Consider the following 21,602-nt stretch of genomic DNA (forward strand, 5'->3'; position numbering starts at 1 on the left):
CAGCTGGCATGAGGAGACAACCGAGAAGCTTGCACAGTGATGGCATGAAAATAGGACTGTGAGTGGAAGGTCTTCAAAAACATCTTTAGAAGATGTGGAAGGGAGCCGGCAGAGATGCAACTAGGAAGTTGAAAAATATGGAATTGACACAAATAGGGAAAAGTTTTGGAAAGTGGTAAAGGCTGTAAGAAGCAGTTTTTGGAGATGTTAACAGGGAAGGAGGGCCAAAAGAGAAGGGTGTAAATGAGGAAAGCTTTGAAGAAAAGCAGGACTGTTTTTAGAGGCAAGTACAATCATTGGAACTAGGGATTATTATTATTATTATTATTATTATTATTATTATTATTATTATTTTCCTTACTTATATTCCACCTTTCTCCCAGAGGGGACTTAAGGCAGCTAACAATCACACACTTTGATCAATTTGAAATAAGTGAATACAGAAATTATAAAACAATTAGAGAGTGTACATGTGTCTGGTTAAAAATACAATTGAAACATAATAAATACAGTTAAAATGCATTTTTAAACACAATCCCACCCCAAATCCCATCCAGTGTAATGAATGAATTCAGTTAGATTAAATGGTCTTGAAGAAAGTTACTTGAGATAATAATTTGGGATTATAGCATTGCTTAATATGTGAGACCGCAGTGGCACAGCTGGTTAAACTGCTAAACTGAAGAACTTGCAGACCAGAAGGTCAGTGGTTCGAATCCACGAGATGGGGTGAGCTCCTGTTGCTAGCTCCAGATGGTGCCAGCCTAGCATTTCGAAAACATGCAAATGTAAGTAGATTAATAGGTACTGCTTCAGTGGGAAGGTAATGGCACTCTATGCAGTCATGCTGACCTCATGACATAGGAGGCATCTACGGACAACGCTGGTTCATCCAGAGGGTTGGACTGGATGGCCCAAGGGTTGGACTGGATGGCCCAACGCAATGATTCTATGATTCCAATATATGTCCTGGAGTTTATGTCTCCCTGAGAGCCAGATTTTGGGAAAGTAAATTAATTCCTAGTCTTATTCTGAATAATATGAATTTAGCAGATTTCCTGAAAACCATCAAATGTAATCCTACACTTTAACAAATTTATTAATATTGCTGTTAAAGTATGTTAGGGGTGAGGCATTTCTCTCCTTTCTCAGTTCAGTAAGATAGTAAAGTTTCAGGAGAATCAGGATTGAGACTGAATATATGGTAGTGCATCACCTAGTTCTATCATGGCTGGCTTGTTGTAATCAATAATAAAAATTGTAAGACCATTTCTGAATGGAGGATTGAAATACATGGTGGGATGGCTATTTCATTGCTCAGCAAGAGGTCCTCAAATACCCATGGCCTTTTTGTTGTTAGAAGTGGAGGCCATTGGTTTGTATGGAGTTTTTAAAAAATATTTTTATTGGTTTGTTTTTCTATATTATAATTTGAGAGAACTTCATTGAACCTCTTTATGCTCCTTTACTGCTTTTATTGCTGGGGTGATACTTAAATAATTACATTAAAAAACACCTTCATACATCAATTTCTTCCTCTCTTGGCTTTTTCCTTCCTTCCTTCTGTCTCCACCCAGCTATTCTACTATCCACCCTCCTCCTTTACACTCAGAGAATGGAGCTTGGAAGTGACAGATACAGCTGGTTAAATCCATGTCCTCCCACCCTTTGCCTAGAATAGTAGGCTTGTTAGATACCTGATCTTTTAAACTGGAGATGCCACAGACAGAACTTGGCATCCCTGTCCTCCTACACATTACCTATATGGTCTACTACGGATCTTTGTAGGTCATGCTTACTAATTGGGAGCACACTGTGATTTATTGATTAAGAAAAAAAATGATAATATGGAAATCAGTAGAGGTGTGCATTTTGGCCAAAAAGGTACACCGTTTTGGTGCCCATTTTCCACTAACTCCTCATTCTGTTTACTGGGAAGTTACTCAAATTGGGAGGAATGTTGCCGTTTTCATTCGGCAAACACTCAATCCTCAGTTATTTGAAGACCTATCTGCATGAAACCTACCTTGGTTTTAGACCCATTTAGAACTGCAGGCCTGCCAAGTTTCAGAACAATTCACCAATTTACTGATTATTAGAACTATTTTAAGTTTTTACCATAACATTTTTTAAAATAAGACAAACTGCAGGAGAGGATTCTGGAAAATGTAGTCGCCGGTTGTGTCTATTCTCAGCCAATCCGAGCATGGACACAACTAGGCTTTTTATATTGGCTGAGAAACAGAGGAAGAGAGAGAGAAACTCCCATTCTCCAAGAGATTTTCATTGCCCGCCCCATGCAAGTGCTGCTGGGAAATTGAGTTCCCAGCAGAGCCCTCTCTGGAAGAGGAGCCTAAGGAACTTTTCCGATGGTGGGGAGGGAGAAAAGATGCTGCAGGATCTTCTCCAGGAGCCCCGTGGCAGACCCCTGCCTCAGGTATAATGCAGACTTAACTCCATCCTCTCTAGTAGCCAATAAATCCAGCTCTCTTCATCTGTTTTGCCAAGCTTTTCGTTTCCCTCCTCCCCATTCTGTTCTCTGGGATTCCACGCAACAGACCACCGAATATTACAAATCATTTTCTGTAAAACAGATTCAGGTCCAAACCTAGGTATCAATGGCAAAAAAGAATAATTTAGAAAATTGTCAGATGAGATATGTCTCATCTTGGGAGAAATTTACCAGCCTGACAGTTTCCAGATCTCTCAAAATACCACCATTCCCAGACCACAGCTCTATGTAGTAACTATCTGTTGTTTGGGGCGGGGGGGGGGGGGGGGTGTTGGTCAATGACTCTTTTGCTAAAGTATAGGGCAGTGGTTCTCAACCTGTGGGTCCCCAGATGTTTTGGCCTACAACTCCCAGAAATCCCAGCCTTTTTACCAGCTGTTATGATTTCTGGGAGTTGAAGGCCAAAACATCTGGGGACCCACAGGTTGAGAACCACTGGTATAGGGAATGATACCATTGGCTTCAGACCACCAAGTAATATTCAGACTGAACATTCCAAACTTGTGGAGTTGTCTTGTCTTTTTTTATAAATGTAGCTACAATTTTAGCTACTTTCCAGTTACATAATAAAAAGAAAGTTTTTATTTATTTAAGAGGTGGTAGTTTTGGCCAACACACAGATTCCTTAAGCGTTTTGTCTATAGGTATCCTGCTGTCATGATGTTATGCAGTAAATTTTCTTCCTTATAAAATTTAAAGTAGAATTTCATTTGGTATTTATGACATTAATTTCTGGAGGATATGATTCAGTTAGTAAAATATGTATGTATGTATTGATTGTATAGTTATCTGCTTTAATATTAAATATCATGTCAACTGTACTATCTGTTTTAGATTTTGTTAATAAAAATACTCAAAACCTACTGATTTTACATCTCATTTTAGCTGTTTTTAAATTCTCAGATACATAGGCAAAGGAATAAAATCTCCGTTCAAACTATTTGAAGCTGCACAGACAAAACCAAATTGCTAGTTTCCCTTGGTTCATATGGGTGCAAAGCTTTTTTCCCCAAGATACCAAGGAATCAAGCTCTGTCAAAAATTGTAGGTCTTGTCATAAAAAGAGTCACCTGTTTATGAAGAAGAATCACAAACAGCAGTGCGCAAGCAGTAAAACACAGAACTGTTTAGTCCAGCCATGGGCAAATTTGGGCCCTCCAGGTGTTTTGGACTTCAACTTCCACAATTCTTAACAGCCAAAACACCTGGAGGGCCCAAGTTTGCCCATGCCTAGAATTGTGGGAGTTGAAGTCCAAAATACCTGGAGGGCCCAAGTTTGCCCATGTCTGGTTTAGTCAGATGTTCTTGGCATCCCCATGGACAACAAGTTAAACATTGGTCAACAATATGATGTGGCAGCTAAAAAAGCCAATGGGATTTTGGCCTGCATAAGTAGTAGTGTAGTGTCTAGATCCAGGGAAGTCATGCTACCCCTCTATTCTGCCTTGGTCAGACCATACCTGGTATACTGTGTCCAATTCTGGGCACCGCAATTGAAGAGAGATGTTGACAAGCTGGAATGTGTCCAGAGAAGGGCAACTAAAATGATCAAGGGTCTGAAGAACAAGGCCTATGAGGAACGGCTTAAAGAGCTGGGCATGCTTCGCCTGCAGAAGAGAAGGCTGAGAGGGCACATGATGAGGGCCATGTATAGATATGTGAGGGGAAGTTATAGGGAGGTGGGAGCAAGCTTGTTTTCGCTGCCCTGGAGATTAGGATGCGGAGCAATGGCTTCAAACTACAAGAAAGGAGATTCAACCTGAACATTAGGGGAAGAACTTCCTAACTTTGAGAGATGTTCAGCAGTGGAACTCTCTGCCTTAGAGTGTGATAGAGGCTCCTTCTTTGGAGGCTTTAAAGCAGAAGCTGAATCATCATCTATTGGGGGTGCTTTGAATGCAATTTTCCTGCTTCTTTGCAGGGGGTTGGACTAGATGGCCCACGAGGTCTCTTCCAATTCTATGATTCTATGATTCTTATTCTCTACTTTGTTAGGGTGTAAGTATCAAAGATTATTTTCTCATTTCATTAGTCCTTTGTGTCCAAGTCCAAGATGGCAGCGACTACACTATCTCTAGGTCACCCTTATCTTCAGACTTCTCTACCAGGGCAGCCATTCTTACTCTAAATTTTGAATATTTTGGTAGGAAAATCTTCATTCTTTCAGGCATCTGGACTGATCAGGGCTGAATGTGGATTGTATCATATAGTGGAGCTGTGCAATCACAAGGGCACTCTTCAACATTTCAATTCAGGCTTCCACAATAGCTTTAAGACAAATAAGATTGCTAAGTTTGTAAGTATTGTTCCCCAGTTAATGAGTTTGTAACAGTACAATGCTGTAAAAGATAATCGTGACTCTTAGAAGAAGAAAAAAACCAATGGACAAAGTTCTCAAGAATATCTAATGCCTGTTGGTTTTACTTTGTTGTACATGACTTACACACCCTTGAATATTTTGTGGAGTAGCCTTCTTGCTTAATCTTAAGTTTTGCCCATTCTCATCAGGCTGTGGACATATTTCTCTATCCCACTGCATTATTTAGTCTACTTAGTCTACTTTGAATGTTTGAAATGGTGATTGAAATTGTTAACTGGAAATCCAGAAACCACATGTCATGAGAGACACAAGCTTTCAAAACAACTTATATTTCAGTTCTCCTTTTACATTCAGCTTAAGTTGTGTGTTTGTGTTCTCTATTCTTTTGATCGGTTAGACATTCTTATTTGTGTTAAGTGAACTTTTGCACTGGTGTCTCACTGTCAGACTTCAACTGAAAGTAGGAAATAGGTGGGTGTGAGTGATTAAGCATAACCTAAACATTGACTGCATTGCTTTGTTATTTCAGACTTCCTTTTCACCCCCGTCATAGTTCTAGATCTGGAACAGTAGGCTGCTCAGTTAGACAGCTGTTTAGAAGATAAATGTGTGATTTCTTGATTTATTTATGGGTTTGAACAATCCATTTTAGATTTAGTTATGGCACTTACGTGGGGTTTAACCTTACAAAGAGGAAGACATCATTTTGGTTTCTGAAGGATAGCTGCTATGAACAGTTTTATGGAGTTGTGTTTATGTCCATAAAATACTTCTCAAGTTACCACTGCCTCCAGTTTAAATTAATACATGCAGTGATTTGCCTTCACACACAATATGTGAATAAATGGCCGAGATGTTGCTTAATTTATTCTCTTCAACTGAATTCTCTTAAAGCTAAATGCAGACCAAACCTCTAGAGACAGTTTAGCCTAAGGGATGTTGTAATATTTTATCTGATGGCACCAGAACGCCCCAAGCTGGAGGAAATATCAAGCATAGATTTCTCTCCCCTCTTCCTGGTTAATTGAGGCATTTATCTGTGGTTGAGACAGAGCATGACCACTTCCAATGCTGGCCCTCTTTGGAGAATGCCATTTGATCCAGTAGGAAGAGAATTTCTGTTTGCTGACCAATTAAACGTGTACAGATACATCTCCAGAAGATGGTGTGGGGGAATGTCACTGAAAATTAATCTATATGTACATTACATATTATACGTATACTGAGAGAATCACAAGAGTGTTGCATGCTAAAGCTTCAACATCTATTGGCAGTCGAGGGCAAGTTACATAGAAGTAGCAGCTTGACTCTGGCATAGAGAACAGAATTTAAAATCAAAGTCAGGTGAAATCTGAATAACTTTCTGTACATATGACCTGGATTGTGTTATTTTAATTGTTGTTTTAATGTTATGTTTGAATTGGTTGGGTTTAATGTTTTAGTTTATTCATTGATGTATGTATACATTGTGGCATTGAATTGCCATTGTAAGGCTGCCTTGAGTCCCCTTTGAGGTTGAGAAAGGTGGGATACAAGTATAGTAAATAAATAAATAAATACAGGATGTAAAACGTGAAACCCATCTGATACAGTATTTTGATGGTTTCTGACTTGGAAGTGTGATCTTTTTGCTAGCAATTAACCCATCCCCATCTTGCAGCTTAAATTCCTTTACACTGCAGTGGTCCCCAACCTGTGATCCATGGACCACTAGTGCTTCGCAAGAACGAAAATATGGTCCACGGTCTCAGCATTACTACTCTGTTACCTCAAAACACGCGGCAAGGAAAGCAACTGGTCTCACGAAACCCTCTTATAGTGCCGAGGAAACTGGGTTGTAGGGAGGGAAGTGGCTGACTCCCCACGAAAGATTACTGTTACCACATCAGCTCTAGATTATTAAATATGGTTTTCTGTGGGCGAGCAGATGGCAACTACTGGATGGCACATGTTCTGTATCAGAAACTAGAGCTGATGTGGTCTATCCAATACAATTTTTGAATCAGCACCCCAAATAAATAAACAGAATCTGAAGTTGATCAAAAACTGATTTGTAACCCTTTTGGTACTAATGTTGGAGATTGGTTCCTGGTCAAAGTGGTGCCTGGTCAAAAAAAGTTTGGAAACCACTGCTTTATAGGTAAAAATTATGTACTTGGTGTGCACTCTTTTGAGTTCTTTGCAGGAAGATAGAGAGATAAATCTAATAGATGTGTAGTTTTAAAGTTCAGATGTAATATCTTAGCTTTAAAACACAGGGTCCAGAAAAAAAAAGTTCTCTTTCCCTTCGTGCCCTTTTTTTTTTCTTGTGAAGCCCTTGCAGGCAAAATTAGAACACGCACACACTATATTGACCAAACAAAATAGATGTTCTGCTGCTGGAATATTATTGAGATGGTGGTTTTGATCATAAGGTCCCAGGGCCCCTCATCAAAAACAGCCTTAGAATCCCAGAAATAAAACAATAAGCACACATCCAGCTACTTGAGTCTGATTAAAAATTTGGATTTGAAATGTTTGATATGTTGTAGGTATTATTGGATCTTCTCTCAGTTGGATCATAGATGGAGAAATATATCCTTTCTGGTAACAAAATACCAATCTTTTATCAGTCATTTAGTAATTTCCAAGAAGCAGGTCAGCAATGAAAAAGAACACTCATGACCCTAGATATCAAGGAACTTTCCAAAATGAAATGTGATTGCTCTCTCCGTTGTAGCTATTGTGGGCTTTTTTTTCTTGATCTGGCAGAGAAATTGCCGATTTTAGTATATTTGATCTGATAAAACCTATGTTAATCTCAGTAGACCTTAATAATTATTTTATTTGTTGTTTTGTCTCTAGGAGAGGGCTGCTTACAATTTATATGGCTAATTTGGTAAGTAATACTATTACGTATATATATAAAAACATAGAAACACTGTCGAGAGTTTTTTTAATTATCATTTTTTAATTATCATAAAAAGTATCATTTCTACTAATGTAAACCTTATCCTGCCTTAGCTAATACCTAGAATTTAGTAGTAAATTCAGCCATGCCGAAGTGTGTTGGGAATGAATTTAAGTGAAAATCTGTTTTAATATTATACACAAATGAATACATTTTGCTTCCCCCCAACAGTTTCCTTGCAAGTCAAAATATCTGTGCAGTTATATGTCAACTGGGTTTTTTGTCTGAACAGAATGTTTGGTGTTACTTTTAAAAACTTGTATTTTGAAAATATTTGAAAATAAATATAATTTTAAATCAACAAGTCTCATAACCTGTATTCTTGGATGTTCACTCTTTGAAGTAATATTCTAGAGTGCAATCTTTGCCAAAGTATAATGCCTTTTGAATTGGATACCTGTGGAATTTTAGTGATTGCCTTGGATTCCTTTATTTCCTTCTCAAATCTGTGGCCTCCTAAAGCAAGTTAAGTTCTGTTTCTCCTCAAGATTATAGGTTTGTTCTCAGTAGTCACGCACAGCTTTATGACTCAGCTGAATTTAGATTACTGGTGTGCATTGTTGATGGCTTGGTCAATTCCACCTATTTTGCAATGCTGGACAGACAACAAGAAGCAGGAGGCACACAGCTTTGGATGCTTGGAGTGCATTGCCTTTGCAGAAATAATGCATTTGGCATCATTTTAACTGCCATTACTCAATGCTAGAGAACCCTGGGGTTTGTAGTTGAGGCACTAGCACTCGTTAAAAGAGGAGACTAAAGATCTTGTAAAACTTCAACTCTTGTGATTCCATAGCATTGAGCCATGGCAGTTAAAATGGTTTCAGGCTGCATGATTTCTGGTGTAGCTGCGCCCTTCTTTTCCCAAGCTGACTCAAGCCATAGAGTGGTATATCTTGCCTGGAGAGCTTCTGCTTGAGAAGCTGGAGAGAAATTACTATCTCCAAAACTTCAAATTCCATTGTTCCATGGATAGAGCCATGACATTTCAAGTGATAACAGACTGCTGCTATTACGTAGTATGAATACCTCCATAAATAATCTTGTACAGTTGGGTAAATGCCAGTTATGGAAAAGGTTGAGTTTAAAAGTTGGGTATATTCACAAGTGCAAGGGAGTTGAAGGCAGATCTCCATGTAGCAGTATTGAGGTTTATTTTTGACTTGCAAATTTAATAACACGGCAACTGATCCCAATGGAAGTTGGTGCAAAAAAGATGTTTGCAAAGTCATATTAGATTTCATGTATTTGAGAATGTGGGCTGCTGAATCTGAACCAGTTGCAATCAATGAATCAACATTTCTGTAATACCAGAGAACGTAGAGTGAAAGTAGCTGTTCCTGGAGGCTGCACAAACATGCACAAGATTTTCCAGATCTATTTTGGATTGCACATGTTGAAGGCAAGACATTTCTAAGATGGTAAAAGGGATGTATTGGTAACATATATGTATGTATAAGACGATCCCTCTAAAGATATATTGGGATCAAAGGGAACCCCAGGATTCCAGCTGGAGGGTGAAAGTGAAATGTGATCACTGCAGTTATTTCTGTCTAATAAGGTAGGAGAACGGCCTGTAAGTAGGTTTCTCGAAAGCAAAAGGCATATGCGTATTGGCAAAACTCTAAGTAGTAAAGTGTTTTAAAGAAAGGAAAAACTTCAAAATTATGTAAAACACAGTCAGGCCCATAGCCAGGATTTTGATTCGGGGGGGGGGGGGGGAGTCTGAGTGAAAGAGGGTCTACCCTAGCAAACCTTTTGTATCGTTACCCCAATACCCCCATGCATATGGAATATATGGAGCATGGTGATCAGATCATGATATGAATAAACATAACAGTTTAAATAATGTACCAGTAAGGCCTTCTTACGGACCACCATGAGAATTTTGGGGAGGGGGGGGGCTGAAGCCCCTCAACCCCCCCCCCCCCCCCCGGCTACATGCCTGAACACAGTATACTTAAATTGAAGGAAAATTAATGGAAAAGAGAAGAGCAATTCAGAAATTATCCTACTTGTTCTGCATTGGATATGCTGGAGATATGCAAGTTGATCTTTGTGTTTCTTTCATTGATATAGTGCTTCCTAGCTGAAACTACACTTGCATTGTAACACAGCTACAATAACACATAAAAGAATGAAATGTAATTGAATATAGTAATAGAGCTGAGGTAATAACTGAAAACAATACTACTTTAATGTATTCTCGAATGATTTCATGGTTGGAATCATTGGGTTGTTGTAAATTTTTCGAGCTGTATGGCCATGTTCCAGAAGCATTCTCTCCTGACGTTTCACCTATATCTATGGAAGGCATTCTCAGAGGTTGTGAGCCATTTAATTAGCCATTTAATGCTAATCAAGGTGGCTAACTGCAACATTTATACTTGCCTCCAGCAGACAGGAGTTCTTTCTCCCACCATGGACTGTCCACAGATATATAAACCCAATTTTCCTAGTTTCCAACAGACCTCAAAACCTCTGAGGATGCCTGCCATAGATGCAGGCGAAACATCAGGAGAAAATGCTTCTGGAACATGGCCATACGGCCCGAAAAACTTACAACAACCCAATACTAGTTTTATTGTAATGAAAATATGTCTAGACTAGGTGAGATTAGGATTTGGCAGAACAAATGCATCAATAAGGAGTTATTTTCACCATTCTAAAAATAGGAGAATGGTGGCTAGGTGGGCCTTCCTAGACAATGAGTTCCACAACAAGATTGCCACTGCTCAGAGTACCTTCTGTCTCACCCACTAATAACAAGGGCAGAGTGTTAAAGCCTGGTGGGAGCCTTCCAATGTGTGTTGCTCATCTTAGCCCTGAGCTGGCTGTGGTGCTGCAACAGTGTGTTGAAAGAGATAGTTGCATGCCCTTGGAGAGCTTAATTGAGATGAGAGTTGGGAGAGATGTAGGGAAAGGCACAAATGAAAATATTTAGGTTTTTAAAACCACAAACCACATTTAGTTGTGGTTACATTTTGACTTCTGTTTTGCTATTGCTGTGGTCTCTTGCTTTTAGTTCTCCACCCAGACGTTAAACCTGAGGCATTTCAAGGCTTTCTTCACCTTAAGGAAATAAAAAATAACACTTCAAAAGATAATATTAAAAGTAGATATTTCTAAACTTTCTCTTGAGTAGCCGGTAAAGTGACATTGTTCCATTGTAAGGGAAGACATAGTAGCATCCTTTTTTGTTTTCTGTGACGGGGTTGGTGGAATCACGTAGCCCTCCACATGTGATTGGATTGCCTTATCTGGAATTCCTTATCACTGACTTTGGTGGTTGGGGCAACATCTGGAGCACACATAATTTTTAACCTTGTTCAAAGGCTTTAGCAGAGTTGCCAATCTTTTAGGGCTAATAGACATATTTGTATTACAAACTGCCTTGGGTGATGTCACAAGGTGGCTGTTATAGGGAAGAATAGAGGAGGCATTTATTAATAGAGGCAGAATAGATGAGTAGCATGACTTCCCTGGATCTAGACACTAGACATTTATGCAGACCATAAAATACACATCCCTTTTTGAGTTTCTTTCCTTCCTTCTACGTGGGGTTGCCTTTGAAAACAGGGAGCATACTACTCCTCTGTTACATCAGCTCCACTGGTTGCCAGTCTGCTACCGAGCCCAATTCAAAGTTCTGGTCTTGGCCTATAAAGCTCTATACGGTTCTGGTCCAACTTACCAATCCAAACACATCTCCCTCTGTGAGCCTACAAGAGGTTTAAGATCGGTGCGGGAAACCCTGCTCTCTGTCCCAGCCTCTTCGCAAGTGCAATTGGTTGGGACGAGAGACGGCCTTTTCAGGGTTGGAGGTTTAGCTCAGTTGGTAAATTATCAGCAATTATAAGATCTATCAACTAAAAGGTTGCAAGTTCGAAGCCCCAGGTTGGCATGAGCGGCCAAATGTCAGCCCTAGCTCATTGTTTACCTAAGACAGTGGTTCTCAACCTGGGGTCCCCAGATGTTTTTGGACTTCAACTCCCAGAAATCCTAACAGCTGGTAAACTGACTGGGATTCCTGGGAGTTGTAGGCCAAAATACCTGGGGACCCACAGGTTTATTGATTTATCGTGTCATCCGCAACCAGAACATTGTATTACATTTCTAACAGAACAAAACAAACAAACAGATTAAAAAAAACACAAATTTTGCAAACTTGGTAGCTGATTAAATGTCCTTTGACCTGTATCTGGCCACTTGGAGTGCCTCTGGTGTTGCCGCAAGAAGGTCCTCCATCGTGCATGTGGCAGGGCTCAGGTTGCATTGCAGCAGGTGGTCAGTGGTTTGCTCTTCTCCACACTCACATGTTGTAGATTCCACTTTGTGGCCCCATTTCTTAAGGTTGGCTCTGCATCTCGTGGTGCCAGAGCGCAGTCTGTTCAGCACCTTCCAAGTTGCCCAGTCTTCTGTGTGCCCAAGGGGGAGTCTCTCATCTGGTATCACCCACAGATTGAGGTGCTGGGTTTGAGCCTGCCACTTTTGAACTCTCGCTTGCTGAGGTGTTCCAGCGAGTGTCTCTGTAGATCTAAGAAAACTATTTCTTGATTTAAGTCGTTGACGTGCTGGCTGATACCCAAACAAGGGATGAGCTGGAGATGATGTCCATCTGAACATTAGGAAGAACTTCCTGACTGTGAGAGCCATTCAGCAGTGGAACTCTCTGCCCCAGAGTGTGGTGGAGGCTCCTTCTTTGGAAGCTTTTAAGCAGAGGCTGGATGGCCATTTGTCAGGGGTGATTTGAATGCAATATTCCTGCTTCTTGGCAGGGGGTTGGACTGGATGGCCCATGAGGTCTCTTCCAACTCTTTGATTCTATGATTCTATGTCTCTGCCTTGGTCTTTTCACTATTGGCTGCAACTTCCCGGCGGATGTCAGGTGGTGCAATACCGGCTAAGCAGTGTAATTTCTCCAGTGGTGTAGGGCGCAGACACCCCGTGACAATATGGCATGTCTCATTTAGAGCCACATCTACTGTATTAGTGTGGTGAGATGTGTTCCACACTGGGCATGCATACTCAGCAGCAGAGTAGCATAGCGCAAGGGCAGATGTCTTCACTCTATCTGGTTGTGATCCCCAGGTTGTGCCAGTCAGCTTTCGTATGACTGACCCACAGGTTGAGAACCACTGACCTAAGCAATTTAAAAACAGCTTTAGCTGTGATTAGAGAAATCAGGAACCACTAAAAAAAGTGGGGGAGGTGTTTTACGACGCCATAAAGAAGGAAGTTCAGAGAATGCTGGGCAACCAAAAAGAAGGAGGAAGTCCTGACTGCTCTTCATCATAGAGGATGGAGCAACAGCACCCCCTGGACTCAAGCCCAACCTTCCATGGCACCTCCTTCTATTCTGTTTATCTGTGTATTGTCTATACAAAGCGGCATTGAATGTTTGCCCTGTATGTGTGCTGTGATCCACCCTGAGTCCCCTTTGGGGTGACTATTATGTATTGTCGAAGGCTTTCATGGCTGGAATCACTGGATTGTTGTAGGTTTTTTCGGGCTATATGGCCATGTTCTAGAGGCATTCTCTCCTGATGTTTCGCCTGCATCTGTGGCAAGCATCCTCAGAGGTTGTGTGGTCTGTTGGAACTAGGAAAATTGGGTTTATATATCTGTGGAATGACCAGGGTGGGACAAAGAACTCTTGTCTGTTGGAGCTAGGTGTGAATGTTTCAACTGACCACCTTGATTAGCATTTGATGGCCTGGCAGTTTTTTTGGTGTGGCTTGTTAGTGCCTGGGTGTTGTTGTTGTTGTTGTTGTTGTTATTATTCAGTGGTGGCCCCTTGCCTGTGGAACTCCCTCCCCAGTGACATCAGGCAGGCCCCTTCCTTCCTGGTTTTTAGGAAAAAAACGTGAGGCCTGGCTCTTCTCGCAGGCATTTGGTGAATAGGAAACTACGGAATGAGACTTTAATATCTTGAATAACAGACTATGGATTTTTAAAAACTATTTGGACATGAGATTATGAGTCATCATTTTATATTGCTTTAATGTGTTTAATTGATTGATATGTGTTTCAGTTGCTTATGTGTTTAGATTGTTTATATTTTGATGGAATGTGTTTGTTTTTTTTACCTGTGTGGCATTGAATTTTGCCAGATTTGTAAGCTGCCTTGAGTCCCCTCTGGGGTAGAGAAAGGCGGGGTAGAAATGAAGTAAGTAAGTAAGTAAGTAAATAAATAAATAAATATAAACCAGCCCTGAATATGAGCACTTAGATTGCTCTATGTATGAAATGATAAATTGCTAAATAAAAGGATTAGATGCTTTCTGAGATGGAGGATGAATTTTCATTTAATGTAACCCTAATATTGATCAAAAACTACTTCTAAATGTCTCTTGAAAGAGCTGTGTAGGTTTAATTATATCATACCAAAGTATTTTATTTCATTAAAGATTTCTTCTGCAGGGTTAGGTAAATATATTTAGTCAGGTAAACATTTGGAGAAAAATAATATTTGCTCTTGTTACCTTCATTGCAAGCAACAGTGTTGACTCTCAACAATAACTGAGTCCATTAAAAATCAAATGCATATGTTTTAAAGCAATCACGGAGCAAGTATGTTTTATGTTAAATTGAAAGTGCTCAAGACACTTCACCAAAATGCATTTTACCCTTTGAAAACTGATGCCTTCAATGGTTAGCTGTGTATATATTAGACATCTCATATTTTGTGGAATAAGCAGTTTGTAATATAGCAAGGACAATACTGCCATGAACTGATACCCTTAAAAACAAAAATGTTATATGAAACATAAGCAAAAAATATGCGATAATCCAGATTTTTTTCAGGCTTGTAATATAAGATAATTTGATTAACAATGCATGGTATAATCAAGTTACAGAAAATGAATAGCATTCCTATTGACTTCTCAAAGGCCAAAGTCTAAGGTCGTTGCTGCCACTCCAGTAAATCTTTTTGAAACAAGTTTTAAAATTAGGAGTTATGTGAACTCTTAACATTGCTGATGTCTTCACTTTTTAAAATCATATAGTAATAATGTTAGACCTTGGCAGCTGGCATACTTGTGGATTGACATGGCTAATTGGCTTTGGCATTTTAGCCCCAGGAAACCTCATCTGTCACTTCAACCCAGAAAATTCTGGCAGGAGCCAGCAAAAGCATTCAGGGCTCTTATTTGCCTTCCATGCAATGTTACGTTGCCACTCCGTAGTTTGGTGAGGCACCAACACTAGCAAATAAGCTAAAGACCTTGTAAAACTACAATTCCCATAGCACTGAGCTGTGGCAGTTAAAGTGGTGTCAAACTACATCAGTTCTAGAGTGCAGATGCATTCCTATAGGCAAAAAGAAAAAAGCATGTAAGGAAATTCTTGTACTGTAAAATCTTCACTCCCCAACATCATCGCTTATTCTAGTAAGAAATACTTCAAAATTATAGTATTGGAATGCACACAAAGAAATTACACTCACAGTTTTGCACTTTCTAGAATTCCCAGCCCACTCAAAGATGCTGAAAGTGAGGTGGGGATGGTCAACCTACATGAACAGACAAATAAATATTTTATTTTAGTTTGAAAGTTCTACCTTGGCAGGAGTTGAGTTTGGGATCTGTTAGTTTCATTTTTGCTGGGCTTCCACCAACAATTTAAACTGGGAATCCTACCAACATTTTTGTTCTGTCTAAGTATCATACAGCTCGTGAGACCTTTCCCCCCACTTATACCATGTTTATGTGTGTGTATACACACACACACACACAAACACAAATATTGTTCTGCATTTGGCTTCTTCCTGCTGATATGAAACTAAAAGATATGTTTACACTTGTGTTATTCATGCAGTCTACAAGTTGGATGAATGCATACTTTTTTGTCATTGCGGATTTTCTCCCCATTTATCTTTGCCCTCTCAGGGGCAAAAATAACACAACCAGGTGTAATGCAAACACAAAATAATATCATGGAGCAACATAAAAAAAGTGTTGGGCGAGTGGGCTTATTAACAAAAAACCCTCCTCATAAATGTATAGCAGTGTAACTTAGCAGCATCAGCGTGACCTAGCACCAGTAGCCCAAAGTGATAAAAAGAACAAAAACATACAGACCAATATTATCTCTTCCATAGGAGGCTTTTCTTTGTAGTAAAATAATAAGGTTGCGCTGTTTTACAAAAATAAGGTTTCCTTAACAGAAGTAAACAAATACATAGTTGTTTTACACACAGCAGCCTTAACACTAGAGCTTTCTCACACGAGGCTCTCTCACACAGAGGTTTACCTCGCCTCAGGATGACACTAGCTTTAGCCCATTGACTCTAACAACAGTATTTGGCCTACTAACTCTTTCAGTGCTTGACTTACACTTTTGTAATAAAAAATACCCAGTGAATTTTTAGTATTTCTGACAAAGAGCACATTACGACAGACAATTTTTCTATTTGAAAACTACTTTTTCCTCTTGAAGGCTTTGTTGAGACATAAAGTTGTCACCATTTTATGTCCTTAGAAGAAAATTGGCCTTATCAACTCCATAAAGAGAATGCCACCAGTAAAAGTTACCATGCATGCCCCTTTTCCTGCCCTCTGGTGCCACTTCATGTGTTGAAAGATGATAACTGAGATAGCTGGACTTAAGCCAGTTAGGGAGTTAAAGATTAAGACCCGTCCTCCAGACTGTGCGTGGAAGTACATTGGCTGGCCTTGTAGATCTTTCAGCACAGTATAATGTGGTTCTGCTATGTCCTTCAAGTAGATAGCTATATTCTGAAGCTGTTGAAGTGTCCAGATCATTTTCAAAGGCAGTCAAAAAAAGTCTAACCATATATGCTGAAATGACTCTGGACTTAGTCTCAGGAGTCGGGATGAAGAGCCATCCAAGTCCATGGTGATCCCCTACCATAAAATTATTTTTGTTGCTACTTCATAATTGTAATTTTGCTATTGTTATGAATTGTAATGTAAATATTTGATCTGCAGGATGTATTTTTATTCACTGGATCAAATTTGGCACAAATACCCAATACACCCAAATCTGAATACTAGTGGGGTTGGGAGAGAGGAGCATTCTGGACTCCACCAACGATGGAAACTTGGCACACAGAACTCAATAGAAAATACTGGAAGGGTTTGGTGGGTATTGGCCCTGAGTTTTGGAGTTGTAATTCACTTACATCTAGAAAGCACTGTGGACTCAAACAATGCTAGATCTGGACCAAACTTGGCATGGATACTCAATATGCCCAAATGGTGGGCTTCTCAAGAATGGCCATAGCAACTGAGATTGTGGTGGAGGCTCCTTTATAGGGTTTTAAACAGGCTGGATGGCCATCTGTTGTGGGTGCTTTGAATGCAATTTTCCTGCTTCTTGGCAAGGGGTTGGACTGGATGGCCCACGAGGTCTCTTTCAACTCAATTAATGTATGATTCTATTTAGCAATCTAAGGGAGTATTTTGCTTTTCAAAATGGTATTTGGCATTCCCTCTCTGAGCACCATCAGAAGTAGAAATAGTTGAGTAATGGTAGTTGAGTAATGGTCATGCAGTAATTGCCTAAATGTTGGTTCAATAGGAGTTTCTGCATTCCAAAGACCAAGAGCATTTTTCACCTTTAAGTAAACCAGCTTGTTGAATGAAGATACACTGTTTATACATGCAGTAAAGGGACACCCACCCCTGTGTGTACGCACATTCAGTCTTCAAAAATTAATCAACCAGGAGACCAAGGTCAGTCAACTATCCCCATAATGTTAAATAAGAGAATGGTGAAGAATTTTGACATTAGCATGGTATCACCTTTTGAAAACATTCCTATTTGGCTTTTGCCATGAAATGCCTTAGAGAAGATTGGGATTGGGAAACCAGTCATTGCCACCCTACATTACTAATGCTTGGATCTCTGTCAAGGATTTCTTGAAGGAAAGTGTTCACCAGGTCAGAACTGCCACATAAAATTACCATCACTAGTCATATTGTTTTGGTGTTCAGTGTGTTTTTGGTGTCAGTTCCCTTGCAGAAGCTTTTAGCAGAGGATTTACTATTAGTGTGTTTGGTTTTTCTTAAGCAAATATGTAACTGTGCTCATCAAGAGTATATTCCTAAGTGGATTGCTAAATCTGTTCAGAAACTTTGGTGAAAATAGGATGGAGTTACTCAGTTCATGAAGAACATTTTTATAGGACCCAAAACACACTTTACTTTATGCTACCCTCTTTGTTTGCTGATACCAACATCCCACAGTTCTTTCAACACATTTAACACATTTAAGATCGTAGCTATTTCAAGACTAACTAATAAGGGAAAACGTTCCTACCATTTGCTACCTGATCTGTGTGTATTACCTAGAGGTTAATGGTTTTGAAGAAAAGCACAGAAAAAGAATGGATCTCTAGTGAAAGAGAAGTTTTGGGTTTAGACATTACATTCATGGATGAGAAAGTGCTTTACAGCACATTTTGTAGATGCAATGGATAGATGCATAGGGACAGATCTAGTGTTTTGTGTTACTTAAATTTCCAGATCTTGCATTAATTTTGGACAAACAATGTTTCAAACAAAGTGGGAATTGATGCCAATAGCAGCAGGGAAGCAGGAAACTGGGGGCAGGTAGGGAGGCCTAAACACCATTGCCAGCCCTCCTAACCTTTAGTGTGGGACTGGTCCGTGACCGCTCAAAAGATTAGTGGTCCTGTGGGAAAGTGAGGGAATCCAGCTGGTCCAAGTATGCCTGATATATTTGGAAAGAGTCTCCTCCTGCACACACATAGCATCTCATTTTCTTTTTGTCTCCCCCAAGATGTTGATCTTATCTTGAGCTCTCTGGCAACATGGCTCCAATTTTCTTTTTTCCTGACATAAAATTGCTGTTAAGCACCCTAAACCTTTGGCTAAGAGGGATTGTAAATCAAAATAAGTATATAATAAACTAAGGAAATTTGTTGAGTCTTTCAGTTTGTCTCAGCGGACCTGCCTGTCTTTAATAGATCTCTTAATCTTCTAATTACTGTAAAGCTTTGAGAGAGCCTAGTTACTTTTTCATCGAAGGGTTAAATAATTTTCTTTTGAAGGGATTCAATTAGGAGCTATTACAATGGTTTATTGCTTCAGGGCAGTGAAACATAGGAGTTCTGGGGGTTAATTTTTCAAAAAACAAAGTTCAGAAATGAGGCAGCTCTTTCCTTCGCTGTCAGTGTTTCAATAACTTTAAACTGGGCTTATTTCTGTGTTTTTGATGAGAAAGGGAGTCTTTCAACATGTGGCTTCAATTCCTGTTTTAATCAGAATGTGGAAGTAATTACTGTGACATCTGAAACTGAGGTAGCAATAAAAAAATTATCACAAACAAGACAGCAGACACAAATTATTTTGTGTTTATTAATGGGTGGCCCTTTGGAAACTTTCCCCTTCAGCTAATTGCTTCCAGATATTTAAAAACTGAAATTGTTTTGACTGATATTTCTGCCTGTATATAACTAGATGGGGATGAAGTTGTCAGCTATTAATGTCTTGTCTTCAAAGATTTTGAGGGAAGTGATCAGGCTGGCTGGCTTTCCAGAGAATGATTTGAAAACTGTTGTGTGCACTTACCCGCGCTTCTTTTGCAAATTATTTATCCTATTTCCTTGATGGGCCAAGGGTTAGTCTGAGTTAGTTGCAAAGATGTCAAGACTGATTAAATACTTGTGAAGAGGTTAAATACTCATTTAAGACACACACCCTATAAACTGTATTGGCAAATATGTAAGACAGTTACTCAGCAAAGACTTAAACAGACTTACCGTATATACTTGAGTGTAAGCCTATCCAAATATAAGCCGGGGCACCTAATTTTACCTCAGAAAAACCTGGGAAAAGTTATTGACTTGAGTATAAGCATAGGGTGAGAAATGCAGCAGCTACTAGTAAATTTCAAAATAAAAATAGGTATCAATAAAATTACAGTAATTGAGACATGCAGTATCTCCTCTCCTCTTGGCACAGCAATCCAATTGGGTTGCTGGGCTGAAAGGAGAGGCCGCACACCTTCCTCTCCTTCTCTCTCAGCACAGAGACCCAGCTAGGTCACTGTGCTGAGAGGGAAGAAGAGGAAGCCACGCAGCTTCTCCTCTTCTCTTGGCAGGCTCTGTCCAGTCCGGTCCAGTGGGAAGGTGCATGGTCCAGTGGGAAGGTGCATGGTCCAGTGGGAAGGTGCATGGTCCAGTGGGAAGGTGCATGGCACTTTCCTCTCTTCCCCTCTCAGCACAGTGACCCAGCTGGGTCGCTGTGTTGAGAGGAGAGGCCGCGCACCTTTCTCTCCTCTCGGCACGGAGACCTAACTGGGTTACTGTGCCGAAAGGGGAGGAGGCATGCAGCTGGTAGAAGCCCCTCAAAGGGCTTCTTTTAGCCCTGTGCCTTTTTTGCCAGGACCCTCACTCGAGTATAAGCCAAGGGGGCCTTTTTCAGCATTAAAAATGTGCTGAAAAACTCGGCGTATACCCGAGTATATATGGTAATTGAATTTTAGCTACATGTAAAAGTGTCACAATTAATGGTTCAAATGTACAGTCAGCCCTCTACATTTGCTGGGATTAGAAGCACAGGACCCCCTGTGAAAGTGAAAAACCACAAAAAGATTGCTATTTGTTTTCTAACTTGAGAGAACAACTCTCTAAGAATTGTTAGGTCTTCCGATATGACTGTGGTTAATTTCCCTTGAATGCTGGACATAGAAACACATTGGAGAATCTAGGAACATTTTAAATCAAATTTGCAAAAGTCAAAGCTACAAATGTGGCGGGGCAACTGTAATGGTTATTCCCATTAAATCAACTGCTGGATACAAAGCCAATGATTGGGTAAACCATTGACTTTACCCAATGAAACTCTCAGTAATATGTTCTCTAAATGCACTTTATATTGACTTAGGATTGCTTGTATGCCTCCACCTCTCCTACCTTGTTCATGCCCAGCATTATTTTTTAAATTTTAAATTACATTTGGCCCAGCCATAGGTTTTTAAATGTGCTATTGTCATTGTTTTTTTGTTTATGAGATTTATTTTAACTGTTTTGTATTGTTGTTGTTATTGCTTTTTTGATGTATTGTGGGCTCGGCCTCATGTAAGCCACACCGAGTCATTTGGGGAGATGGTAGCGGGGTATAAATAAAGTTTTATTGTTATTTATTTGTTAATTTTTAACTGTTTTTAAACTAATTAGTTGCTATTTAGTTGACTTAATTAGAGTCACATGTTTTATTTAATTATTTAAATTTATGAAGTAGTTATTGTAATTGTTATATATATTTTGTTCTTGGGGTTATTTGTTTATTTTTGTATTGTTTTATGGCATTGAATGTTTGCATCCTTTGCTGGAAACCACCCTGAGTCCCCTTGGGTTACAAATAAAGTTGTACTATTGTTATTATTATTATTATTATTATTATTATAAAAAATTACATGGTTTCTGTGAGTTTCCTCTATTTGGTATGAGGATTTGGTTTTAGGTCAGAAGTAGAAGTGATGTGGAAGGCCTTTTCACTCCCACCCCTGATTTATGATTCTATGTTTGTGTGTGAGAGATAATTTTAAATCAAAGTGAGGTAAGAAATATGTCAGTATCAGAATACAGTTGTGCAAACTTCTAGCTCTGTAGTGTTGCTTCCCAGAACAAAGAAACTGAATTAATTAAACCAGCATTATATAACGTTTGGTTCTTAGAAGCAATGAACGATTTAATTCCTAAATTAACATGAGGAAGAACTTCCTGACTGTGAGAGCCATTCAGCAGTGGAACTCTCTGCCCCGGAGTGTGGTGGAGACTCCTTCTTTGGAAGCTTTTAAACAGAGGCTGGGTGGCCATCTGTCAG

The 21,602-nt window shown here is 39.6% G+C and overlaps 1 protein-coding gene across 1 annotated transcript in view; it reads left to right on the forward strand.

Moving 5' to 3' along the window:
• Window positions 1–21,602, forward strand: part of TMEM135 (transmembrane protein 135) — a 206,862-nt gene that overhangs the window by 33,092 nt on the left and 152,168 nt on the right. The window contains exon 4 of the mRNA XM_060771135.2: window positions 7,677–7,710. Coding sequence (XP_060627118.2) covers window positions 7,677–7,710 — 34 coding nt within the window. The remainder of the gene's footprint in view (window positions 1–7,676; window positions 7,711–21,602) is intronic.

The sequence above is a fragment of the Anolis sagrei genome, chromosome 3, assembly GCF_037176765.1.
Source record: "Anolis sagrei isolate rAnoSag1 chromosome 3, rAnoSag1.mat, whole genome shotgun sequence".
NCBI lineage: Eukaryota > Metazoa > Chordata > Lepidosauria > Squamata > Dactyloidae > Anolis > Anolis sagrei.